Source organism: Nomia melanderi, chromosome 2 (assembly GCF_051020985.1).
Source record: "Nomia melanderi isolate GNS246 chromosome 2, iyNomMela1, whole genome shotgun sequence".
NCBI lineage: Eukaryota > Metazoa > Arthropoda > Insecta > Hymenoptera > Halictidae > Nomia > Nomia melanderi.
The window spans coordinates 31,664,278-31,687,432 of NC_135000.1; the positions used below are offsets into that span (position 1 = coordinate 31,664,278).

Consider the following 23,155-nt stretch of genomic DNA (forward strand, 5'->3'; position numbering starts at 1 on the left):
TACAGTTGTCTCGTGTAAACACAGTAAGCAGAGTTCTGCTAGAAAAATATATATATATAAGTACTTGTAGTTTGAGTACTTGCTCCGGTTTACTATACTATTCGACCGATTTCCGTGGAAATCGTGAAGCTTCGTATATCGTTCGCAGTGGTCGGAAAGCTATAGAGCAGAATCGAAGAGACGCGTAAAAGATAATGCGTGTGGTTAAACTTTATGGTACAGTTTACTTTCAAAGATTAAAAAATTTGTACAGGCTCAACAAATATCTTTGATCCGATAGTGTGGAATCGAATCGTGCTCGATTTCAGATCGGTCACTGTTCGATCATCATTTTACAAAACAGTAAATCTAATCAACTCCTTCCGAAATTGGAATCGGCCTCGGTTCGCGGTCGGAACGGAAACCGTCTGTGTTCCGTGGGACTCCCGGATTCTCGCGCTAGTGTACGTAAGTAAGTATGTATCACACTGAAGTCGAACAGTGAACTTAAGGACAAGAGAATTTGTCAGAATGTTTGTGATACTTCGGAACGAGACTCGGTTAGATACAGTGGTACATACACATTTCAAAAGAGAAAAAATAAAAAAGAAAGGAGCTCGTTAAACTTATAATTAGTGTCTTACGTTACAAGAGAAGAGTACAAGTATTGGACCGCGATATAACGCACCGCTCTGTTTTACGAATATTTAATATACACTATGTGACTTGAAGATGCCGAGTAATTCATGGATTTTAGAACCACTACAGAGATTAAAAAATAACTCGATCGATACTTTTTATCATTTTTTATATAATCTTTCTCATTTTTCTTGTTTCTTTTTTGCAAAAATGACGTACTGCTATGTCGTGGAAGCAAAAAATAAATTTTCTTTTGCATCCAATTACAAAATATACGAAGTTATTCATTCGTCGGAATCGCTTTATGTACATACAAGCTAAATGTACATACAAGACTCGATCAATGTGTTCTGCGATAAAAAGTAACCACCTTACACTGTATACTAAAGGCCATGTCGTCGTATATACGAAACCGTTGTTCGCGCATTTGCTACAGGCTACAACAATCTGTTCGATATTCTTTCCTTATTATAACGACCAGGAAGCAATTGCGCAAACACTTTTTTACCCAACACTGATCAGTGTTTGAAAAATGCACACGAAACGGTCGCCAATCTTTTCACCGGAGGATAGAACCGATCAGAAGAAAAGGTTGCGACTCGCCGTCTTTGGACGAGAGACGTCGATCGCACCGATTTCTCTCAAACTTTTTTCGCTACTTAACGCGCTAATCGCGCATCATGTAAAAACCTTGAAATACTTCCGATCTCGCGAAATTTCGTAGAAACTTGTGCACGATCCTTTCGATCACGCGATACTCGAACGTTCGAGTAGAAACCAGTAGAAACGAACAATACGAACGAATAGACGATGCGTTTCGTAGATACAATTTGTCCTGTACGAAGGTAACGTACTATTTTGTACGAGTCGTCGCTTCGGAGAAAAGCTGACTTTTTAACAAGCAATTACAATAACATGCTGTTATCTTTGAAATCTTAAAGGAAGTTAAAAACCTACACACCCTATGCGTTCTAATATACTTGTAATACTTCCAAGTTCGTTCACTTCGATCGTTTACCGTCCATCGAACGAGCACGATAAAACTCGAGTTGGATGTTTCAATCTGATACGGATGGAAAATTCCAGTGAACGCGCGAGACGGATGAAATAGGGGCGAAAACTGTAAGGTCTTTCAAAAATATGCGATTCTACGTCTCGACAATATAATATCGGTAAACATATATCCTAGAATTACCGTACTACGAATTCTATTGGAAATATGTTTCAGAAAGGAAAAGTTACGCGATTAAACTGTAAAAGAACATAGGATGTGTAGTTTATGTAAAAAGGAAGTCGAAATCGATGACCAGTTTTACACAGTAGACTCGGGGTTAAGAAATCGGTGTACACAGAACACTGGAAAATATATATATATATAAATATATATATATATATATATGGGCTAAATAAATCGATCGGATGAAATCTAAATGAGAAAGAATCGAAAAACGGCTGTCGTAACGAGTTCGAGGTACAGAAACGAAGCATGGATCTACTGTGAGAATATGGTTACCGATCACAGTGAAATATGTAATAGTACGTAATAATGTAGCAGAAGGGTGAGACCGCACATTTTCTTCGGCATAATAATGCTCTGTTCATACTAACGAAAATAAAAATAATTGAAATGTTACAGCAAGAAACGATTTAATCAATTTCCGACTATCGGGATGGGTTGGCATCGGTTAGTAAAAGTTCCAGGTTTGTGTACCCCTCCTCGGTTTTCACGCGAGGTAATCGATTTAAATGCTGACTGAGCGTATTCGCGGCCATCGGTCGACACGGTGCGACGCACGGTGGCGATTCACCTGTTATCTCGATGATGTTCTCCACGAAAGACGACCATTCCGCGCGCAAAGAATCATCCGTAGGATACAGATCTTCCGCTCGTTCCAGCATCGAGGCTACTACGGATACGCCAAACTAAACGTCAAACAGAAAGAAGATGTGATCAGACGTGGCGTGCGACTCGTGTTTCGAGGGGAGAAACGGGCCGCATGGGATTCTAAACGAACCTTGTTCGTCAGAGCAAACGATAAATTGTTATTCTTGATCGGCTGACTAACAGAGTCGGATAAGGATCGTGTTAGCCGTAGTATCACGCCAAAGTCTTGTACGGTGGCGAACCAATGTTGAAACTCCGAATAAAGCGTTACCAACAAGTGAGAGTCTCTACGACCAATTACCGCCAGTCCTCGGAATATCGCATTCCATAAATCTTCCACCTGCGCGCGATGCTCCGACACGTTCAAGTACGGCAAGAACCTTAACAACAGTGTCTAGAATAAATGCAATTCAACGACATTAATGAAGCACGAGGACACCGTCGTGGCACGAATATCGCGAATACTTTCACGGATTACCCACTTTCCCTTTTCGAATGCTAAGCATGCTCGTCAGTTTATCGTCTTGAATTAACTGAAGCAAAGATAACAACATCATATTTATTAATTCTGGTCTAGTCTTTTTAACGGTGCTCGCATCGGTTTCTCTTTCCTGAGTTTGCTGTTCGTTCAGCAGAGCCAACGGATTATGCAAGTCTTCCAAGTTTAATTGTATCACGTACAACTGAAAATAACATCTTCCGTATGATAGGGGGCAAGGGTTTCGCAGCAACGATCGCTACTCTACGATACGGATACGTGGAGGAATAAGAATAAAAGAGAATATCGTGTCAATACCCTTTCGATTTCAAGCAGCAACTGTCTCGTTCTTCTCGTGTCTTTCTGTTGTATTTGCGTGGCCGACTGAGGATCGCTGTTCGGCACAACGTCCATATCGATAACTTTACGCGGAGCTGTTACACTGGCAAACTGTAATTTTCCCAAAGAATTTTCGAATTGTGCTGGTATATATATTTGTCTGATAAGGGTATGATGCGTCGACTGGTCTCGATCTCTGAAAAACGCAAAACTGCCAAATTATCAAACGACTTTGAAAAGCACCAACGGGCAAACCGACGGGCGAAAAACGGAATGAGAAGAGTACCTCGAATCTCTGTGGTAACCGTTATCGTTATTGTTGTTGTAATACTTTTTATCCTTCTGTTCTTGATTTGTGTTCCGTTTGTTCCTTTTATCGCAAAACACGGTGTAATAGTAGTCGTCTACGTACGACCCGTTCGTGTTCAGTTGTAGCAATTGTATATTAATTAACCATTGTTTCTCCCGGCCGCTCATAAGACCAGCGTATTCGTCGCATTCTCCCGTATTGGTCAATCCATTTACTACGTGAGTATGATGATGATGATAATGGTATTGTCGTTGCTGATAATTCCAATCGTGATTACGATGATGCTGATTATTTTTAAAAAATGGTTGATGGTTCCCTTGTTGCTCCGCATGATGAAAAGATCTGTTCTGATTTCGTTGGTTTTCAGAGTGCGAGAAAGAATGTTGCTGTTGATGAGGACCGGTTTGATTACTAGAAAAAGAAGACACTATGCTGTGATCCGTTCGTAAAAACGGAGGAGGCCCTAAATTCGAGTGCGTAGGTTGCTGAAAGAAACATTTGTAACATTACCTAAAATTATTAAGACTGGTTCGCGGCACCAACAGTTTGGAAATTTCCGGAAAATTCGATAAAGATTGTGGAGAAACTTACAGGAAAATTATTGCAAAAAGAACCGTGAATCGGTTGCCTTTGTGCACCGTGCGGCACCATTAAATGCCCCGTATGCGGTACCATCAAATGCGCAGGTATGGGATACCTCAATACATTTCCAGTTTGATCTGTAAAAGCGATCGCTTTAACCTCATGGGAAAATTATCAACTGGTTCGCAGTCGTTTCGTCTTTTCCCGCGTAAAGACGATATCCGTTGAAACGCGTTTAGAAGATGTATACGTACTCGGTAATTGCCTAAGGTGCGGTATGAATTGCATATGGGGAAATCTCGCGTTTGGAGGTAAAATGACAGGATGCGCGGACGGTATGCCCAATCCTGGCGGAAAGCGTGGCGGAGTCGACAAGGATTCAAAGAGAAGCGATCCATCGGATTTTTGTTGCGGTTGCTGCTGCTGCTGCTGTTGTTGTTGTTGTTGTTGTTGTTGTTGTTGTTGCTGTTGTTGCTGCTGCTGTTGTTGTTGTTGTTGTTGTTGTTGTTGTTGCTGTTGTTGCTGCTGCTGCGGTTGTTTGTGTTGTTGTTTATGTTGTTGTTGTTGCAATAACTGAACAGCTATCGCCAGTTCTGGAAGTGGTCTATTCGCGACAATACTTTTTTCAACTTCCGATACTGTTCGCGCTGTCGGTAATGGTAATGTCAAAGGTGGTCTCGGTTTTGGTAGGGATAAATTGGAAGGACTGTCCCATACTCCTGGGCGGGGAACAATTCCTTCTTTGTCGTCTAACACTAGATGGGATAAATTGTGCTCAATGTCCGTATTCACTCCATTCTGAAACTCAATTTTCATCAGTATATAGACACAACGGGGGCGGGGGGCGGGGTTGTACAAGATAAGGTCCAGTTGCATTGAAAATTACCTTCCGGTTCTGGGTATTCTGGTCATGCGGCCGATTTCGGCTAGATTCCGCGATCTCTGCGAGTTTTTCATGGTCCTTCTCCCAATCACCGGTGGCAGCTTCGGAACCGAAAGTTTCATCGTTCAACGCGTCGTATTCCTCTTCTCCGAAATCGTCCTCCTCCAATGGGCAATCCAACCCATCTTCTAAACTGCTATTCTGAAAGGGAAGATCGGACAGTAAAGAAAACTGGAAAGAATCATTTTCGCGTGGCCGAAACACTCGAATTCTGCTCCGATTTCGAAATAAACTTTTCAGGAATAACCCTTCGAACGACACAGCGATAAACGCCTCGCGAATAAGAGAAATGTGTTTGTAAGTTGCCGTTTCTACGCGCCTTATCGTGCACGCGACAATAACACGGCGAGAAACGAGAAGGAAGAGAAAAAGTAAAGGGAGAAAGAAACGACAACGATAAGTATTAGCACGATAGAAGTGTTAACGACCTTTCGTGAGAAGAACAGATCGGTGAGGTTATGTGACGTACCTCCATCACAACTTGTGGAGGTAGTAACGGGTGATGCTTAATCTGGAGAATGATATGGGCGGAAAAGATCGGTAAACCTCACATATCCGACGATTCGAGGGAGAAATTTGAAAATTTCACAAACTGTAATCGTTTATCGAGCATCGACCCATTCAGCGAACAATTCGAAATGTTTGTGGACGGTTAAACGACGACGCGGTTGTTCCCCGAAAGCGAATACGGAGGACGAGCTCGTGGTTTGGTCGGTCCATTTTCCACCTCCTCGAAAGAGATTGCTCACTCGAACGTAGATTCGGCGAGAATAGGTCTACTTACTGCGAGCGTTGTATCGAAACCGAAAAAGAAGTCTGCCATTTGTCAAAATTAAGTGTGCAAAATGTCATGTTCCGATCAAACGTCACGCAATACGAAAAGCATAAGCTGTCATGGCGGTTAGACGGTAGATCCATAAGCACGTTCTAGATGTCGCGACGTGCGCGCGACATCTCGAGCCTCGAGAAAACCATGCCATCGGCTTCATTGGTTGACCATGGATTTGATCGATTCGCGAGGCTCCGTCGAAGGACCGTGACGCCTAACTTGGACAAACTCTCTCGTCCGCGAGGCAGAAGAAGGATACGCGTTTCGCGGCGATCGAAAAACGAGCGGAGTCCCCGTCGTCGAGTTGCTCGAATTTCAATTCGTCCGAAGAAAATCGAAGCCTATCAACGCGAAACGTGCGTTGTGCACGCGCGGCTCTATGGCGGAATATAGCGTGTAAAGATGTACCATGTACGCGTGTGCTTCCAGGTAGTCGCACGTACGTACGTACTTGGTTCGAACGATACGGGAGGTGTTTGGGACGTTGAAGGAAAATAATTATCGAAAAAGACGAACAATGTGAACGTGCATGTTTATTGCCATTAAGTCCTTTCCAATTGTGCTAGATTTCTGTCAACTTTTGTTTCCTAATTGATCGGTAATGTATATCGGTAAACGATATTTAAGATTTAAGAATCTAGTGGCGTTTAATTGGTGGCTTCTCGTGAGAATCGAATTGAATCGAACGGTGACGAGATCGCGTACAATACGGTCGGCGTATCCTCGTCTCGCGTTTCATCGCCGCGTCTCATCGCGTCCGCTACGCGCCATGCGAACTCTCGTTTCAATCTTCGAATACCCAAAATTCCGACCACCGAGCATCGACTATCGAGCATCGATCGTCGACTTTGAATGTCCAACGGTTCACCGATGATTTCGAGAGTTTTCAGTTTACAGGAGGATTAGATATATCGAAGATTGAATGAATTACACCGCCATAAAAGAGGTCCCCTTTACCTCTATGTAAAGAGAGCAGGTAAAACAGTTGGGACTTAAACGCTACTCGTGGCATGACAATCGTCCAGTGTAGCTAGACTGCTCGCTCTCAACGACGCCAGACTCAAGGAACTGTGATTTAAAGTATTCATGCCATGAGGATCTTCGCAATGCAGGTACAATCGTGAACTAACGGACTTGTGACAGTCGGGGCATAGACGCTTCTTTTTCTTATCGCGTCTCTTCAAAATTTCGTAGGCGCACCTGCAAATGAGCCGTGGTTCGATGAAAGGTCGGCGACGAAACAGTCGTTAACCAGTGTTTACGTTATACCTAGCGTGTAGTATGTGCGAGCAAGGGAGCGCTTCCAGGGAGTCTGGCTCGAGGCCGAAAGGCTCGTTGCAGCCTCCGCAGCGCAGCTCCAAATCTTCCTCCATCGCCGCGGCCAGTCTTTCGTGATGAGCCTTTTGTTCCTCGTCCCCGAGAGAGCCGTAAATTCGCGAGAGTCTCGACCTCACGGTTCGCACCAGGAACTAGGAGAAGATAAAATAGCAAACGAGACAAGAGCAGGACAAGAAGAACGCGATGCCGAGGCAACGGGAAACTATTCGGTAGTGCGGCCCACCTCGAGAGAACGAAAGGGAGAGATTACCTTAGCACCGACCGAACCAGCGACTTCGAGCAGTCTTGTATTGAATTCGAGTGGACGACAATTACAGATTTTATGCTGAAGTCGGAGAGCCTCGAGACACCTGGCCGCGCCGTCCATCGCTTCCATTTGGCAGAGGCGATCGCCGGTAGCTGCCGCGGAGCCCATCGCGCTCTCGTACTGTCGAAACGCTTTCTACGATACGGACGCGAACAGAGCAGCACGTCATCGATAGGTCGGTTCTCTAACAGTTTCTTTCCCCGCTCGACTTGGTACTTACGTTTATGTCGGTCTTTTTCCTATAAATATCTCCCATGATCCGTATACTTCTCGCGTAACTGGCTTGATCTCCGGACACGAGCGACAGGCGCGTTGCTTCCTGCATCGAATTTCGAATTAGACAGGACCACGGACAGCTGGATGCGGAACCACGAGCGCAAATAGCTAGGAACGCGAACCGACGCGGAGAGAGGGAGCAAGCAAACGGAGGAACGCGCAAACAAATGTACCGAGCAATAGTCGTGAGCGTCGCCGAGTTCTCCCTTCTTCCGAAGCGCCGCAGCCATCTGAAGCAGAGCGGCTCTGTGATGTCGCGAATTCAAATCTCCAAGCTGCAAACTTCTCGAGAGATCGTACGCCCGCGCCGCGTATCTCGCGCTTTTATCGGCATCGTGCAACCTGCAGAAAAGCTCCGACAGACCAACGTACACCTGTGAATCGAATCGAGATCGAGATCGAGATCGAGATCGAGATCGAGATCGCGAATTATCATCGAGTTACAGGAGAACACGCGTGCGTTGTCGCAGCATCGAAACGGTTCACTCGACTCACTTGCAGCTCCAGCGATGGGTCTTGAATGGAATGCGCGATTTTGTGGGCTCTCTGGAAGGCTTCCAAAGCCTTACAAAATCCTGCCAGCTCCAAATGCACTCTGCCCACGGTCAGATGAACCAGTCCAGCGGTCGCGCATTGGTCGCATTCGTTGTACAAACTGCGAAACCGTTCGATCGGTGAATTTCGGAAACTATCGTAGACTCGGCAAGGATAATACCTGTGTCTCGCATAGTCCAACGCTCTGTCCAATGCGCCCAACCTTTCGTGAGCCCTCGCCAGGTTCAAGTACGCCTCGGCCCGCATGTTCGGCGAATCCAACTCTTCCGAAATGCATAATTGTTTGTGGCCAAAATCAATGCTGTCCCTGAAACGATGCAATGTTTCTTGACTAGGTTCTCCGAAGTTGGGTCTGCCACGGCAAGAAGAATGTTTGCGAAACATTCTAGTATCGAGAATACGGGGCTCGTTGCCGTGTCAGGAACACGTCTATGTTTCTTTCTTTACCGTTTCCTTTGGTTCTTTCGAGGTACGCGGTACGCGTTTCGCGTTTCGCGTTTCGCGTACAAGTAAATACTATCTCCCGGTTGCAATCTCCCTATTAAGCTCTTTTCTCTTGCTGGTCCGTACTTAAAACTAGGAGGCTCGTAGTGCTCTCCATAGCAGCCAAGTGGGTTGAGCAGTCCGTCCGAGGACCGCGCGCCGGTGCCTTTCGCCGGAATAAACCGACCGCTACTCTCGTTTCCCTCGCATCGCTTCCGCCCGGACGATCGGCAACCGTTTCCCCATCGCGAATCCTACGCATTTGCTTGCTTTTTCCTTTTCCTTTATGCCAATAGATTTCATTCGAAAAATAAACGGTAGAATTCGTTCCATCTCGCGTCTCGGTAGGATCGTTTACGACGGTGCTTTCGCGAGGACGTATAGGAAATCGGAAATCGCGCCTCCACGGAGGAGAAACGGAAAGTCGATGCGTGTCCAACGATAGGCGACGTTAATAGAATCCTGGCAATCGTTAATAGAAGGATACGAATCACTAAATACCTATATTTTCCCCAATCCATGTAAGCTTGATACAAATAACCGAGGAGCGCGAATTTATCTTCGCGTTGTCGGATGTTCTTCAGAGCACCCCTCCACTTCCGGACCGCAGCTTGTTGTTTGTGCGCACGATACAGCTTCAAGCCTTGCTCCACCTGAGACAAATAAATTCTGAAAGAGCGATTCCCGAGCGACGAGCGAGGAGAAACGCGGGGAACGAGAAACCGCTATAGACGCGGCGTGCGTGGTGAAACGCTCGGAAGGTTGTATCGATTCGACCTTGAACTTTCTCCGCCGATGATTTAAGATCCAACGATCCCGTGCAACGTAAATAGCGCTCGACCTCGACCGATAGCGATGCAGGGGCGGTCGAGCAAGAAAAACGAAGGTAACGAGTAGGCTGGCGAGCGACACCGAGGACGCCGCGAAATCGCGATCAACCGGAAATACCGTCGCGTTGCGTCGCAGCCCGTCTCTCTTTAGTGTTTTTCCATCACGTTTTTCCAGCGTGCGATATTTTCGATGATTTTCCGACTTACCCGCCTTCGGGCCAAATGCTGGTCTAATCGTCGTCTGCAGCCTACCAGGCATTCCCAGAAACCAGCTCCGGATCTACCGTTTTGGTAATGCCCGTTTCCGTTGGAATTCTGATGGTGATAGTCCTCCTCGGTGAATTCGCATACGTCGAGGGGATGCCGCGATCCGTCCGGACTACCCAGTAACGCGGTCGCCGACAGCTGATGACTAGCCGGACCGCTACGAATTCGACAGGATGATTTGCGAAGGAAACACGGCGATTCGATTCCTCGAGGGCAAGATTTTTCGATTCGGCTTCTCGCGAGTTTCGCGCGCGCGATACCGAAAATCTGATCGCGAGATGAATTTAGGAGGGCAAAGACCGCTTGGCGCCGTCCCAGCGAACGTTCCACGCGAGCAACCTTTCCGTCCGACGTTCGGCTCGGTGTACCGCATTGCGACCGTGCGTTTCTTTCAATCCCTACTACCGTTTGCCTCGCGTCTCGAACTGGTCGCCGCTTGTCCCGAGATGGACGGTTAACCGAGCGGCGCGTTCGCGCAATTTCGGTTCCCGTCACCGACAGCCGTAGCGGTGGCCAGCCACGGTGGGCGAGGCACCTGTGACCCCTTTTCCCGACCTATATACCGGAGGTTGCGAAGGTTGCCGCCTATACGTCTATACACCTATATACCTGTGCACCTATGTACCTGTGCATCTGCGTACCTGTGCACCTATGTACCTGTGCACCTCTATGTAACGAAGGTTGCAACCGCGGCACCGGAATACACGACTCACGGCAGACTCGATTCACCGCGAATTCACCTCCGTTCCAGTTTCGAACGCGTTCGCGGACTCTTCGAGGGAAGAAAGTTGAAGCGCTACGACTACCGTAGATATCACTTTCGAGATAGATTTCGTACAATTCGAATACTTGCCCAAGGTAGTCTCTCGAAGAAATGGATTCCCATGACATGACTGCGCGTTCCTTTCTCCGTTACTTTTCCTTCGGGATACGTATTTCGAGATTCTCGCTCGCATATCGATCGTCCGTTCTTCTCCGACCGGTGTTCCTGATCGCCAGCGACATTATTTTCGCAATGCTCGCGATGCGCTGCATCGCGTCGTTTCGAGGAACACGTTGAACGACCAAGATTAAACGTGTAAGTGTTGAGGTAGCTCCCTTTCACGCGTCGCGAGTCGCGATACGGTTCGCGATACGGTTCGCGATACGGTTCGCGAGTCGAGAATGGACAGAGTCGTTAGAGTCGACGGAGTATATTAGTGTTGGATTCACGCGATTAGGAGAAAATAGATTTTGCTTTCGCGGATCTTTGTACTTGCGTGTTGTAATTGAGCATCGAGAAAACACTTAAGCGTACTTTCGAAGGGTCATCGAGGCGCAACGTTCGACATTATCGTTGAAGGAACGAACACGAGTACGAGTTGGGACGGGTGCGCGGTTAACAGTGTAACGATGTATAGGAAGTACGAAATACATAACGAGGGAGCTGTTTCTTCGCCGACGGGCGATCTCGACGGACCTACTCTCGATTTCTCTGGTTCTCGGCTGATCGGATCTGCCTCTCCGCCGCGACGACTCTCGGTCGAGTCCGTTCAACCGATAACTCCGAAGGATCGTGCCCCTCGAATGTTTCTTTCGCTTGATCCACAAGTTTTCCAACAATCGCCGCTCTTTCTCCCTCTCTCCCCCTCAATTTGATTATCCTCGAACGCGTAATAATACCATTAGGATCGATTGTTTGAAAACTGCTTCAAAGAGCGTGTGCGTACATGTACGTGTACGTGGACGTGTACGTGTACGTGTACGTGTACATGTACGTGCACGTGCACGTGTCCATGTACGTATTCAGGTACATGTGCATATACGAATACATGTACACATGGATACAGTGCAGATGTGGATACAGATATAGGTATAGATACAGATATAGATATTGATGTAGATATCGATACAGAGATAGATACGGGATGGTGTGCAACGAGTATTTAGCATTGAACACAATGACAACGACCGAAGCACGATCGCGAGGCCAAAAACAATGAAACGCGTACGCGACAGTCGTAACGCGAGGCGTCGTTAACTCGTCCGTTTCATCGTAACTCGCGCCGCTTCGTTGATCGCGATCGAGCAGCGGTGCGCGTTCCGCCGCGAAAAACGATCGATCTCGTTCGTTATCGGTCCCCCAGTTTCATCCTTCCCTCGTCCTTCTCGAATCGCGGTCGTGTTCAAGGTCGATCGATTACGCGTCGATTCGTCGAAGCGGCTTCCCTCGAGAACAAGGGTCGCGGAAAACCTCCGGACGATGATCGATGATGCACCGAAACTGTCGGTCACGTTCGAATCGCGAGACGGACCGAACGTGCGGAGCATCGAAACGCGCTCGACGTCTACTTGGAACGCGCCCCCATTTGCGCGGCCTCCGCACGGCCTCCGCACGACCTCCGCACGACCTCCGCGCGACCTCCGCGCGACCCCCGAACGACCACCGCGCGAAACAGTTCGGCGAAGAAGTACCCTTACGTCGAAATCGCGCTCTAAAGGGAAATCTCGGCTCCGAATCGTGACGGTTACGTGGCTCGACGCGGCGCGCGCGATACGACAGACGATTTCCGAATCTGACGGTTGCGGAAAGATTCAGAGTTCGAAGGTGGCGCCTTTCGCGAGTCGGAGAGACGGGGGCGTTTAGATTCGAAACGCGGGACTCGCCGTTTCGCGCTTGTGGAGAACCAAACGACGATCTTATTCGATTCGGAACGTTGCCACATGCCGTAGCTCGATGTATCGCGAGCTTCCTCGAGATCTTTCTTCTTCGAGAGGTTCTTCGGGAGCTTGTTCGAGAGGTTCGTGGGAATGGCGGGTTCACCGGTGAAAACTCGGCTAGCTGTTCCCGTTTCCGCTATCTCCCTACTTCTGGTCTCCTCTTCGCTTCGTGGTACGCTTCGTCGTTCGCTTCGTCGTCCGATCGTGTCCGTGTGCGCGTCCACGGCCGCGTCCGCGCCCGCATTCGCATTCGCGTCGCGTCGCGTCGCGTCGCGTCGCCTCGCGTCGCGTCGCGTTCGCCTACGCGGTGCAACGCGCGTTCTTTACTGTGTCGAGCACGCGGCGAATCGTTTACCAACGATCCCCCGCAGACTGAAATCGCGTAACCGAACCAATTCGCGGAAGGGTTAGTCCCCGTCGCGTCCGGGTTACTCGCGAAAGTCAGTCGGCAATGGTTGGGGTAGAACTGTCGCGCCCGAGCCGCAGCAGCCCGCAACACACGACCCGACCGATTCTCTCCACCCCCCACCTCGCCGCCAAGCTACTCTCTCCTCTCTCTACTCCTTTCTCTTCATTCTGTTCTCTTCGCTCTGCTCTGCTCCGCTCCGCTCCGCTCTGCTCTGCGCTCTCCTCTCTTCTCTCTTCTCTCTTCTCCGTAGTTTATTGTCCGCTCGTTTCTCTCTTCCGACGCGTCTCTACTCGTTTCCTCGCTACTTTTCATCGCTGCTCATCGCTCCATCCGCTCTGCATCGGTCCTGTTCCTACCCCTCTCGCGTAGCGATCTCCTGCTTTGCTCCTCTTCTCCCTCCTCCGAGTGTTGTACCTTGCCTCGGCATGTTTCTCCTCTTCCATCCTTTCCACCGATCATTGCGATTCGCCCCCGATCCCCTTCCAAACCTCGTCACTGTCCCCCTCGTTCCCGTTCCAGGGGTGGTGGCGTTAGACAGGCTGCGAGTAAGGGTGAGGGCGAGATGGATAGAGGGAGAGGCGGAAAGAGCGCGGGCGCGCACTCGAGAACGAGAGAGACGGAGAGGCAACGGGCCGGAGAGGGGGAGCGCAAACTATTCCGTATTCGGCGACAATTCGTCCTTTCGCGAATCCACAACCCTTGTTCGACTCGCTGCCGATTCCGATCCGAGTCTCCTCGCTCTTGGCGTTTTTCCGTTTCACCGAGTTTCACAAGTTTTACCGTGTCGGTTTCAATTTCGTCGAATCGCCGTAGGAATTGAACGACCGTCGGTAAACTGGAATCGATCGGGCCGGGAAAGGAGATAGGCGAACTCGAAAGAAAAGAATCGGACGCTTCGTATTCGCGTTCGTCCGTGCGTTCGGATAGAAGAACCGATGCTCGGGTCGCGATTCGAGGGGTTTGAAAACCGATCGGCCGAGAGATCGAGAAGATTCGGCGTATCGCGAGGAAAATGTCGGGGCTGCGAGAGTGGTCCATCCTCGCTCTGTTGCCTCTAGAAAAATGGGCGAGGCATTGCCCTTTCGTGAACTTTCAGCTTTAGCGGATGTAGGTGTCCCAGCCGACCGAATCCTGAAAGGAGAAGAGCGTGACCCGTTTTTCGTCTCGCTTCTCGAATCGGGAGCGTACGTCTTGCGCGATTCGCCCTCCTCGTTCGCAACACGATAGGATCCGAGCTGTTCCGAGGTTCCACGAGGACCGTGACGCTCACGGGGGTGTTACACAGCGCTACCCCTGCATACAGCGTTTCGCTCCGTCCATTTCTGCATACACGGTACATAGGTCTACGCATATTTTCAGTCGATGCGCATACGCGGAATCGCATCCGATCTCTGTCCCACGATCCTCCGATCGTTCGCGGTCGTTTGCGGTCGCTTGCGATCGAACGCGAAATCCTAAAGAAAAATGGCTCTTCGGTGCTTCAGCCGAGCAACTGCCGACTCGGTTATCACCGATTCCTCGTACCCGATACTTTTCAAGGTTGATTCCAACAGTTTGGCGAAACCGGTCGTTTCGTCGGACGAAAACGACCGAAAGAAATGTAGGATTCGTAGGCCTCTTCCCTCCAGCTACCTTTGCTCGTCGCGACGGACGGTATACGGGACGAGAGGAAAGCAAAGGAAAGGAGACGAGACGAGACGAGACGAGACGAGACGAAAGTGCTGTCGCGGAATCGTGGGAACGATTAAACCACACCCTGTTACGAGATTTCGTCAGCCACTAGAACGGCCTAGGAAAGAGAAGAGGCGGAACGACGATGGTTTCGAGAGGATTTCGACGAGTCCTAATTGGTCGGCGTCTTGTCGAAAATAATCCAACTGGGTGTAACCGGCCGCTAAACGTTGCTCGTAAAGCATCCGAACGGCGTGGAGTACGCGTGCGTTTCAGCGAACGAGAAGCTTGGTAGCTAGCGAGGGCGAGCGAGGGCGAGCGAGTGCTTCTACGAGCAGCTACGAGCGCTTACGAGCGTGTACGAGCTTGTTGGTCACACTCGCGCACGCTTCGGTATCGCGCGCCGGTTCTTCGAAAGCTCGCAGCTTCAATCATTCTCGAGATTTCACTTCGGTTTACGAGTCGGAGAATTTCGGGCCACCCTCCCTCCCTTCCTGTCTCTTTCTCGCATACACGCTCTCTCTCTCTCTCTCTCTCACACTCTAACACACACGCGCACAAACAAACACGCACACTCTCTTTCTCTTTCTCCTCTCTGCCTATTCGACTGTCCGTCCCTCCCTCGTTCTTTCTCTTTCCCTAATTTCTTTCTTTCTTCTTCGATACGATCATACAACGTTTGGAAGCTGACGCGTTACCGTCTGTCAGCGTCGGTCTCCATCCGCGTTCTCACGATTCTCTTGGTTGTTACGATCGTTGAAAGTTCCGCAACTAGATTCGATTTGGTTCGATTCGATTCGATAAGATACGCTTCGATTCGATTCGATACAATTCGATTCAATTACGTGATGCGCGCCACATCGTGCTCGGTATGAGGATCTTTCGAATCGCGAATCGTGGAACGCGTATTTTGAAACGGAACAAGCGTACAAAAGAGTTTGAAAGTTTTTCGTTTGATTCGCTGCGAGAGAGGAAGCTAGCGAGAGGAAACGTTCGAGCGACGCGAGAAGTTTGCTCGTTCGTCCGACCGATACCGTCGAGATGACGCTCGTAACGAACGCGGTGTCCTACGCGTGTCAAACCACTGGTAGAACGTCCTACGAGGCTTTTCGACATCATCAGTTGCAAATTCGTCATCAGCCGAACCACGGCCATCGTTATCAGCACCGTTTTCACCAGCATCGACACCATCAGCGTTACTACCATCATCGGCGCCGCCGATTATACGTTTCGGAGGAAAATCCTGCGATCGACTACTTGCACCAGTATTTGTCCGAAAGGAACGTAGACCAGGGATACAGGAGAAGCGTCGCCGAGACGGTCGGGAAAGTCTCGACGTTGGACTCGACGAATTTGCTGCGGTGTCGATACGAACATCATTTCAGGTGAGCGTTTTCCTCTCCATCGAGCCGCGATTCGTCGAGGCAATTTTCGAGTCTTCCGAAATATTTGAAAGCGACTCGAGCACGCGGCTGAGCATTTCCCCGAGCATTTCCCTGGCCGAGTGACGCGTTTCTGCCGCGAAACCTTCGGAACGGCGACTGCTCGCTCGGCTGCACGTACGACGGCACGCATGACGGCACGCACGACGGCACGCACGACGGCACGCACGACGGCACGCACCACTGCACGCACCGGTTTTCCGTTGGCGAGCACTCTCGTTATTTCGAAGGGAAACGCGCAGATGGATTTACCGCGCATTAAGCCATTTTCGCTTCGCGTTTCGCATTCGTTTTATTCGTGTCTAGCGACTCGCGTCTTTCGTCGCGTCGATCAAGGTACACGAGGAGGATAGCGTTCTTCCGACCACCTGGAACTATTCCAATCGCGCGTCGCGGGTAACGCGTAGACCACTTATCCGTCGCACGAGCATCTTATCGCGCGCGCATTTGCGGAGACGAGCTTCTTTTCTCAACTACTCCAGGCGAAGCCTTCCTACCATTCACCGGTTCGGCATTCATCGATAATCGTGCTTACCGCGAGCAAGATACTCGACCGCGAGTATCTCGAGATAATCGAACGATGGCAACGAGATAACGAGATGGTTGTTTGCGCGTGCACACAGGTCGCAGTCGTCTTCGTACGCTTTGGATTCGGACGACGCGTCATCGGTCGCGTCGGCGGACGCTTCCGTCGATTTCGAGTCGGTGTCGGTCGAAACGGAGGAAAGCAACGAAACTAACGAACCGAACGAATCGGCGCGGTCCGATCGGCCAGGCCAGAAGAGTCGCGAAACCAACGAGAGGAGCGAGAAGAACGAGCAGAACGAGCAGAACGAGCAGAACGAGCAGAACGAGCAGAACGAGAAGAACGAAAAGAACGAAACCGAGCACGTGCCCCATCCCCACGTTTCATTGGACGCGGCGACCTCGACCCACGGACCTCGCAGATGCCTTCTCTGGGCCTGCAAAGCCTGCAAAAAAAAGACCGTCACTGTAGATCGTAGGAAAGCGGCCACGCTGCGGGAAAGAAGACGCTTGAGGAAGGTTAGTGCCCAACCCGCGAACAATTCGTCTCGCCCCCTGATCTTCCGAGACAACTCGACCGAGTTCTCCGGTTTGCAGGTGAACGAAGCGTTCGAAGTTTTGAAGAGGAGAACGAGCAACAATCCGAACCAACGACTGCCCAAAGTGGAGATTCTGCGAAACGCGATCGAGTACATCGAGGGGTTGGAAGCGTTGCTGCAAGCGAACGGAACCCCGGGAACGCAAGATCGCGGTTTCGCCGAGAATATGGTACGTAACGCGCGTCGCGTTCGATGCGCGACACGGGACACGCGATATTCGCCGGCGACCTCTTTACCGCGATGGGAAATACGGAACGAACCGCGATATCCTCGTCACCGTTGCCTCCATCGACGCGTCAGGGCTAAACGGAAAACGAGCCGGGGGAAGGTCGTTTCTGTCGGCGGAGTAGCTGCTCGTGTCGCGCTTCGCGACTAGTTGATATCGGTTTTCGATACCGTATCCCCCCGTGCGTGTCAGAAATCTCTAAACTCCGACGAGCGAGCGGTTTGCTATCGTTCAGGATGCTCCGTCGGCTGAACAGTCGCGTCTTTCCGTCTCTCCGTCCCTCCGTCGCCGAATCGCTCGCGCACCGTTCGTCCAGTGGCCCGTTCGAAGCCAACGGCGAATATTCGTTGGAAATACTATTCGAGGCTGAACAGACTTATGCACGTGTCGGACACGTGTGTGTCGAAAGAAACGGACGCTCGCTCGATCTCTCGCGCATCTGATCTCTCGTTGGTTCGTCCCATCGGGCCGAGCCAGTTTGCCTCCTAAACGGAATCGCGAAATCGCGAAATACGGACGGCCGATGCGACTTGGCGCGAAAATCTGAGCACAGTGACGAACCCGTTGCTGCGAGGCGTTTCATCGGGGGATTATACAATGAAATATATTTGCTCGGCTTTTCGCGTAAACTCGTCGGTCCGTGTTTCACACTCTAAATATACGCTTCTGACCGAGCATCGATTCCAGACGGCACGATACGGCCGTCGTTTCGATCATTTTTAAACGAAATCCACTCGCGTTGCGCCGCGTCTCGATTCCGTCGGCTCGCGATCATCCTCCGAATCGGTAGATACTTCCGGTCACGCTTCTTCCGAATCGCGAGAAAGACGAACGCGTTTGCTCGGTGGAACGGCGGCTGCAGCTTTCCAGACGCGTGCCGCGGTGCAGCTGAAAAAGAGGAGAACCGGCGGCATCGAGGGCACCGAGCGATCTCCCAGAGCAAACACCGCGCGTTCGTTTAGACCAGGCCAGTCGGCTCAGCCACCGGCACGACACGGTGAATGTATCCTACTTAGCGATCAAAGCTTCTCGATTTCCCGCTAAACCGTGCTCAGCTGTGCTCTCAGCTGTGCTCTCAGCTGTGCTCTCAGCTGTGCTCTCCTGTGCCGAGCTCTACGTAAAAAACTGTTCGATGAGTTCCTAAAAGGACAGACTGCTCGATCGATTTCCAGATGCGATTCGTTTCGAGGTTGTACGCGCTACATGGAAACGAAAGCTCGCAGTTGTCCGCGACGAGTTGCGAAAGCGCGAGGATACGCGCGACGCGCGACTCGCGGCCGATGCCGGGCTGTGGTAGGTGTCGCGAGGAACTGCTTTCACTCCGAGAATAGTTCGCCACGACATCGCATATAGATACTCCGAAACAAATAAACGAACTTGAGCCGGATAAAATGTGTACGCAGTGTTTAGTGGCCTCTGCGGAGTGGCGGAATGAATGAGAGAAAGAAGGCGAAAGGGATCAGAGAACGCGACGTCGATCGGCATTCCAGCGACGTTTCCTCGTACTCTGCCATCCACTCGCCATCCACTCGCCATCCACTCGCCGTCCACTCGCCGTCCACTCGCGTTCCTATATCGCGCATGTATCGAATATACGCGCATACTGTACGCGTTACTCCCCTTCGGCCGTACTTTTTCAAAGTTTCGCGCGATAACTCGATTCGCTGCACCACCCACTGCCCCTTTCTTCTCGTTCCTCTGCCATCCCCAACCTCCAACCACTCCTCGACGCCGGGCAAGGATTGCGCGAGTCCCTTGCCGAACGCTACGATTGACCTACATTTCGCGTCCGATCGAAACGAACGTGTCGCGACACCGCGCGTGTCCCTGGTTTCCCATTTTCCGTTTCCCCTCGCCCCTCTCCGCTCCCACCCCTCGGCCCTCGCCCCTACGATTCTTTCTTTTATTCCCTTACACCATCGTTCGCGTTCGCCGTCTCCCATCTCGCGTGTTTTATCTTTCATCTACCATTTGCCATCCGACCAGTATCGTTTCCCGTTTCCCCTTTCCGTGTCTCGACGTTCACGGACACCGTTGGGCTAGTCCACGATCGCGATGAAAGCAACTGTTTGTTTGCAGGACGCAGATTCACCCCGATACGTGACGGAACGGCTGCGACAGTTCTCGGACCCTTTGGCAAGGTTTCAGCCCATTAACGGTGAGTGAGAGTCTTTTCGCGGAATATCCTTTGGAAAATAATCCAACGAGAGCGTAACATTGTAACGAGCATCGGCCACGATGCGCCGGTTTGACGCGACGCGAGGCGATACGTGGCGTGGAGAGACAAGACGATACGTGGGATTTCGAGGCGTGGCGAGGCGTCGAGAGGCGAAGCGAGGCGTCGAGAGGCGAAGCGAGGCGAGGCGAGGCGAGGCGAGGCGAGGCGAGGCGACGCGGTCGAAGCGTTCGGATAGACGGAATCGTCTATTAAGGAGGCAGCCACGCATCGACCGGCCCTTCTCCGCGACGTTACCAAAACAGCGGATCGCTAGCGATACCGATATTTTTAAGTAGATTAATGCCAGACACGAGACGCGGCATTAAGCAGATCGGTATTAATGAGTTTTGTCACCCTTGAGTGACACTCGGTTTCTATTCGGTTACACTCGCTGCTATAGATAGCCCACCCATGAGCTTCCGAGATGCAACGATCTCGTCTGACAGTGGAGCGCCGCTCCTTCTCCTTTTTCATCTCCCTTCACCTCCCTCTGGCTGTTCGTTCCGTGCCCCGTGTCGCGTCCGCGTCGCGGCTCCGGCTGCGGACCGAGTGCTCACCGCCACGCGGCACGAGTCACGAGTCACGAGTGACGAGTGACGAGTGACGAGCAATCAGGCGTCGAGCGTGTACCTCGCGATCGGGAATACGCGGTAAGATCAGTTTCGAGAGGTAGCACCATTGCTCGAATAAAACGACTGTCTTTCGAATCCGCTTCGTTCCGCTCCGTTCCGCTCAGCGCCGCTCCGCACCAGCTACGTCGATACGATTCCTTGTTTCTTGCTATTTTCGCGCGACATTCGTAAAGTTTTCGTTTTTCCGACCTGTACTGAAAATGCGGCAGAATTAATTGGCCTACATTCTGAAAATAGACGAGCAACCGTGTCTGTTCGCCTAACCGAGTAGCACGCAGACTCGCGCGAGATGACCGGAGGAGACCGAACGCTCGAACGGAAAGCGTCGATTGCATCGCGAAATAAGGAAAATCCGACGCGACGTTACAATATAACGTAGAACCGGTGCCGCGTCGAGCCGCGCCGCGTCGCGACGCGAGCCAAAACGAGACGCGTTCGAAATCGCCCGAATTTCAACCGCCGAAATAGCTTCGGATTCATTAACGTTAATGAATACCTGAAATTCGGCGAGCGTGAAACATATTTCACAAGGGTGAAAGGAAAATGGGCGAAACGAACGAGACACCGTTGCGGCATAGGGTACTTTCGAGGCGATCGGACGCGAACGCGCGCGACGTTACACCGAACATATTTATCGGTTTCTATTCGCGTAGCTAACGAAATTCGAAAACATGCCAGCGCGTGGCGCGGCCTCTCGATACGACAAAGTGCGTTTTCCTCCCTGCGAAAGCGAGATTCGTCGGGATTCAAAGACGGCATTCATCGACGTCCCGGGATACGTTATTCGCTCGTGGTACTTCTGACGCGATCCGAGGGATCGTAGAAAGACGAGAAAGCTCGAACTGCTCCAAAGTGCCATATATTGCCACGGTACATTAGTATGACGCATCGTCGTAGAATCATCGTTTTGCCAACGGAACGAGACACGCGTTTAAACGCAACCGAAACTGCAGCCAAAATACATACTTTACCGCATCCAGATATTCGCTAACGTTCCTCGAAAATCCCGAAAGTCTCTGCTCCGTTCGTTGCTCGATTTTCCTCCGGCGGTTTATCCTTCGAGAGCCGCGGCGTCTCTTCTGTCAGCGGAGCCTCGTCTAAATTCGCGTTCCCCCCGTCTTTCTCGATTTTCTCGATTTCCTCGATTTCCTCGGATTCCCAAGCGGAACGCGACGCGGCGTTGGAGGGGGCCCCCGGCGAAGGACGAGACGAGTTTTGTAAGCGGCGTGCCGAGAAGCGCGGGTTTTTCCGTTCGTATCGCGCGCGTCTCCCGCGTCACGCGTCGCGCGACCGTTCCTCGCTAATGAGACCGAATCAAGGGTTCTCTGTGCTTCGAGGACACGGAGGTACGGCGAGAAGGAGTCGTAACGCGATGTTCTTTGAAAATCGTCATTTCGACGGAACCGCGTACACTCGGCGTCCTCCGGGCAGATCCATAAATCCGACATGTTTCTTCCTTTTCGTCGCGGCGGATACGTTTTCCACCGGTAGCAACGACTCGATCGTCGCGATACCGTGTTTCCGAAACAGCAGCGCACCCACTTTCGCGATTCTTTTCTCGCGCTGAACTTTGCACGCGTTTGGCAGGAAGCCGCGCACGACGCTTTCGCCGGACTCGTCGCGACCAAAGAGATATAGTGTCGGAGATACGATCCGCGAATCAAAGGTAACCGTGCGATTCGCCGGTTCACGCGTACGGTCGTTCTTCCACGGATCGATAGGCTGGATCTTCTCCAAGAAGCGAAAGAGAATCGAGAGAGGTGTCACGGTTTCTCGGCAGCCACGAGCCGATAAAAACGCCAGAAGGTGAGAAGAGTGGCGTGTTCTTCGTTCCAGCTGCTCGCGATGTTATTGCCTCGACTAGATTCCGCGTTGGTCGCATTAACCCTGTTCGTACGCGTTTGTTCGCAGGGTTCGAGCAAGCGGCCGATCTGCAGCCGATCCAGCTGACGGGAAGCAGCTTGGACCGCCTAAACATGATCGTGCAGAGCATCAACGATTCGTCGCGTCCGACCGCCGAAGGACTTCGACAGCACTCTTGCCAGCACTGAGAATCGAGGAAACGGCGTTCAAAGATTCGAACGATTCTTCTCGGACTCTGGACTCACCGCTGGATTCACCTCTGGAATCACCGACTGGACATCAAGTTCCTAGATTCGTGCTGAAACGAAATCTTTTCGATGTTTGATTCGTGCGAACGCGTTTCGTCCCGTCGTATTCCGCAGAGTTCCGTGGCCGAATCGTTTCTTCCGGTTCCTCTAGAGATCTAGTCCGATTTTCGAGGGAAGCGTCGCGAGTGGAGTCGCGCGCGCCTTCGCCAAAGAAACCTCCTGTGAACGAGATATTTGCAACAATAAAGCAGAAAAACTACCATCGAACACCGCTCGAGGGTCGCGCGTGTCTTTTTCGCCGATTCGCGAGCTGCTCCGTTCCTTCGCGTCCCTTCGCGTCCCTTCGCGTCCCTTCGCGTCTCTGTTTTTTCAGCCCCTAATGGCGAGTGGTGCGTTCGCATCCCGAGACAGCTGGAAACCCAGCCGATTTATGGAGGGGATCTCGAACAGACGACACCGCCGGCTTTACGCGTCTCGAGTGGGCGACGCGGCACGACCAAAAGAACCCGATACAGGAAGCAACAGATTCTTCCCAAGCTCGTCGATCGAACGTTCGCCGAAGTTGACACAGGGAGTTCCGTT

The 23,155-nt window shown here is 51.0% G+C and overlaps 3 protein-coding genes across 8 annotated transcripts; 1 reads left to right on the forward strand and 2 right to left on the reverse strand.

Annotated features, from left to right (window-relative positions):
- Positions 1-204: 204 nt before the first annotated feature.
- On the reverse strand, positions 205-6,097 carry Patr-1 (Protein associated with topo II related - 1). The gene is made up of 9 exons (XM_076365091.1): positions 5,940-6,097; positions 5,099-5,296; positions 4,467-5,010; positions 4,222-4,349; positions 3,607-4,115; positions 3,300-3,516; positions 2,986-3,186; positions 2,634-2,897; positions 205-2,541 (listed from the first exon to the last, which is right to left on the reverse strand). The coding sequence occupies exons 1-9, from the start codon at positions 5,976-5,978 to the stop codon at positions 2,281-2,283; spliced, it is 2,361 nt and encodes a 786-aa protein (XP_076221206.1). The 5' UTR covers positions 5,979-6,097; the 3' UTR covers positions 205-2,280.
- Positions 6,098-6,499: 402 nt separating this feature from the next.
- Positions 6,500-21,574, reverse strand: LOC116429923 (43 kDa receptor-associated protein of the synapse homolog). 4 transcript variants are annotated; one of them, XM_076374401.1, is made up of 11 exons: positions 12,844-13,824; positions 10,894-11,028; positions 9,981-10,197; positions 9,445-9,596; positions 8,621-8,767; positions 8,401-8,560; positions 8,079-8,279; positions 7,850-7,948; positions 7,573-7,764; positions 7,254-7,453; positions 6,500-7,184 (listed from the first exon to the last, which is right to left on the reverse strand). In XM_076374401.1, exons 2-11 carry the CDS (start codon positions 10,929-10,931, stop codon positions 6,977-6,979), a joined length of 1,614 nt encoding a protein of 537 aa, XP_076230516.1. In that variant the 5' UTR covers positions 10,932-11,028; positions 12,844-13,824; the 3' UTR covers positions 6,500-6,976. The 4 variants fall into 4 exon arrangements, with proteins under 4 accessions (XP_076230516.1, XP_076230515.1, XP_031839325.1 ...); XM_076374400.1 differs by having other exon boundaries at positions 10,894-11,683; positions 12,844-13,823; XM_031983465.2 differs by lacking the exons at positions 10,894-11,028; positions 12,844-13,824 and adding an exon at positions 21,434-21,574.
- On the forward strand, positions 15,140-22,840 carry nau (myogenic-determination protein nautilus). Of its 3 annotated transcripts, XR_013001455.1 has the most exons (6): positions 15,140-16,205; positions 16,886-17,306; positions 17,385-17,555; positions 19,692-19,770; positions 22,050-22,268; positions 22,374-22,522. XR_013001455.1 is itself a non-coding variant. In XM_031983468.2 (5 exons), exons 1-5 carry the CDS (start codon positions 15,862-15,864, stop codon positions 22,511-22,513), a joined length of 1,155 nt encoding a protein of 384 aa, XP_031839328.1. In that variant the 5' UTR covers positions 15,142-15,861; the 3' UTR covers positions 22,514-22,840. The 3 variants fall into 3 exon arrangements, 2 of the variants coding, with proteins under 2 accessions (XP_076230517.1, XP_031839328.1); XM_031983468.2 differs by lacking the exon at positions 22,050-22,268 and having other exon boundaries at positions 15,142-16,205; positions 22,374-22,840; XM_076374402.1 differs by lacking the exons at positions 19,692-19,770; positions 22,050-22,268 and having other exon boundaries at positions 22,374-22,840.
- Positions 22,841-23,155: the final 315 nt, after the last annotated feature.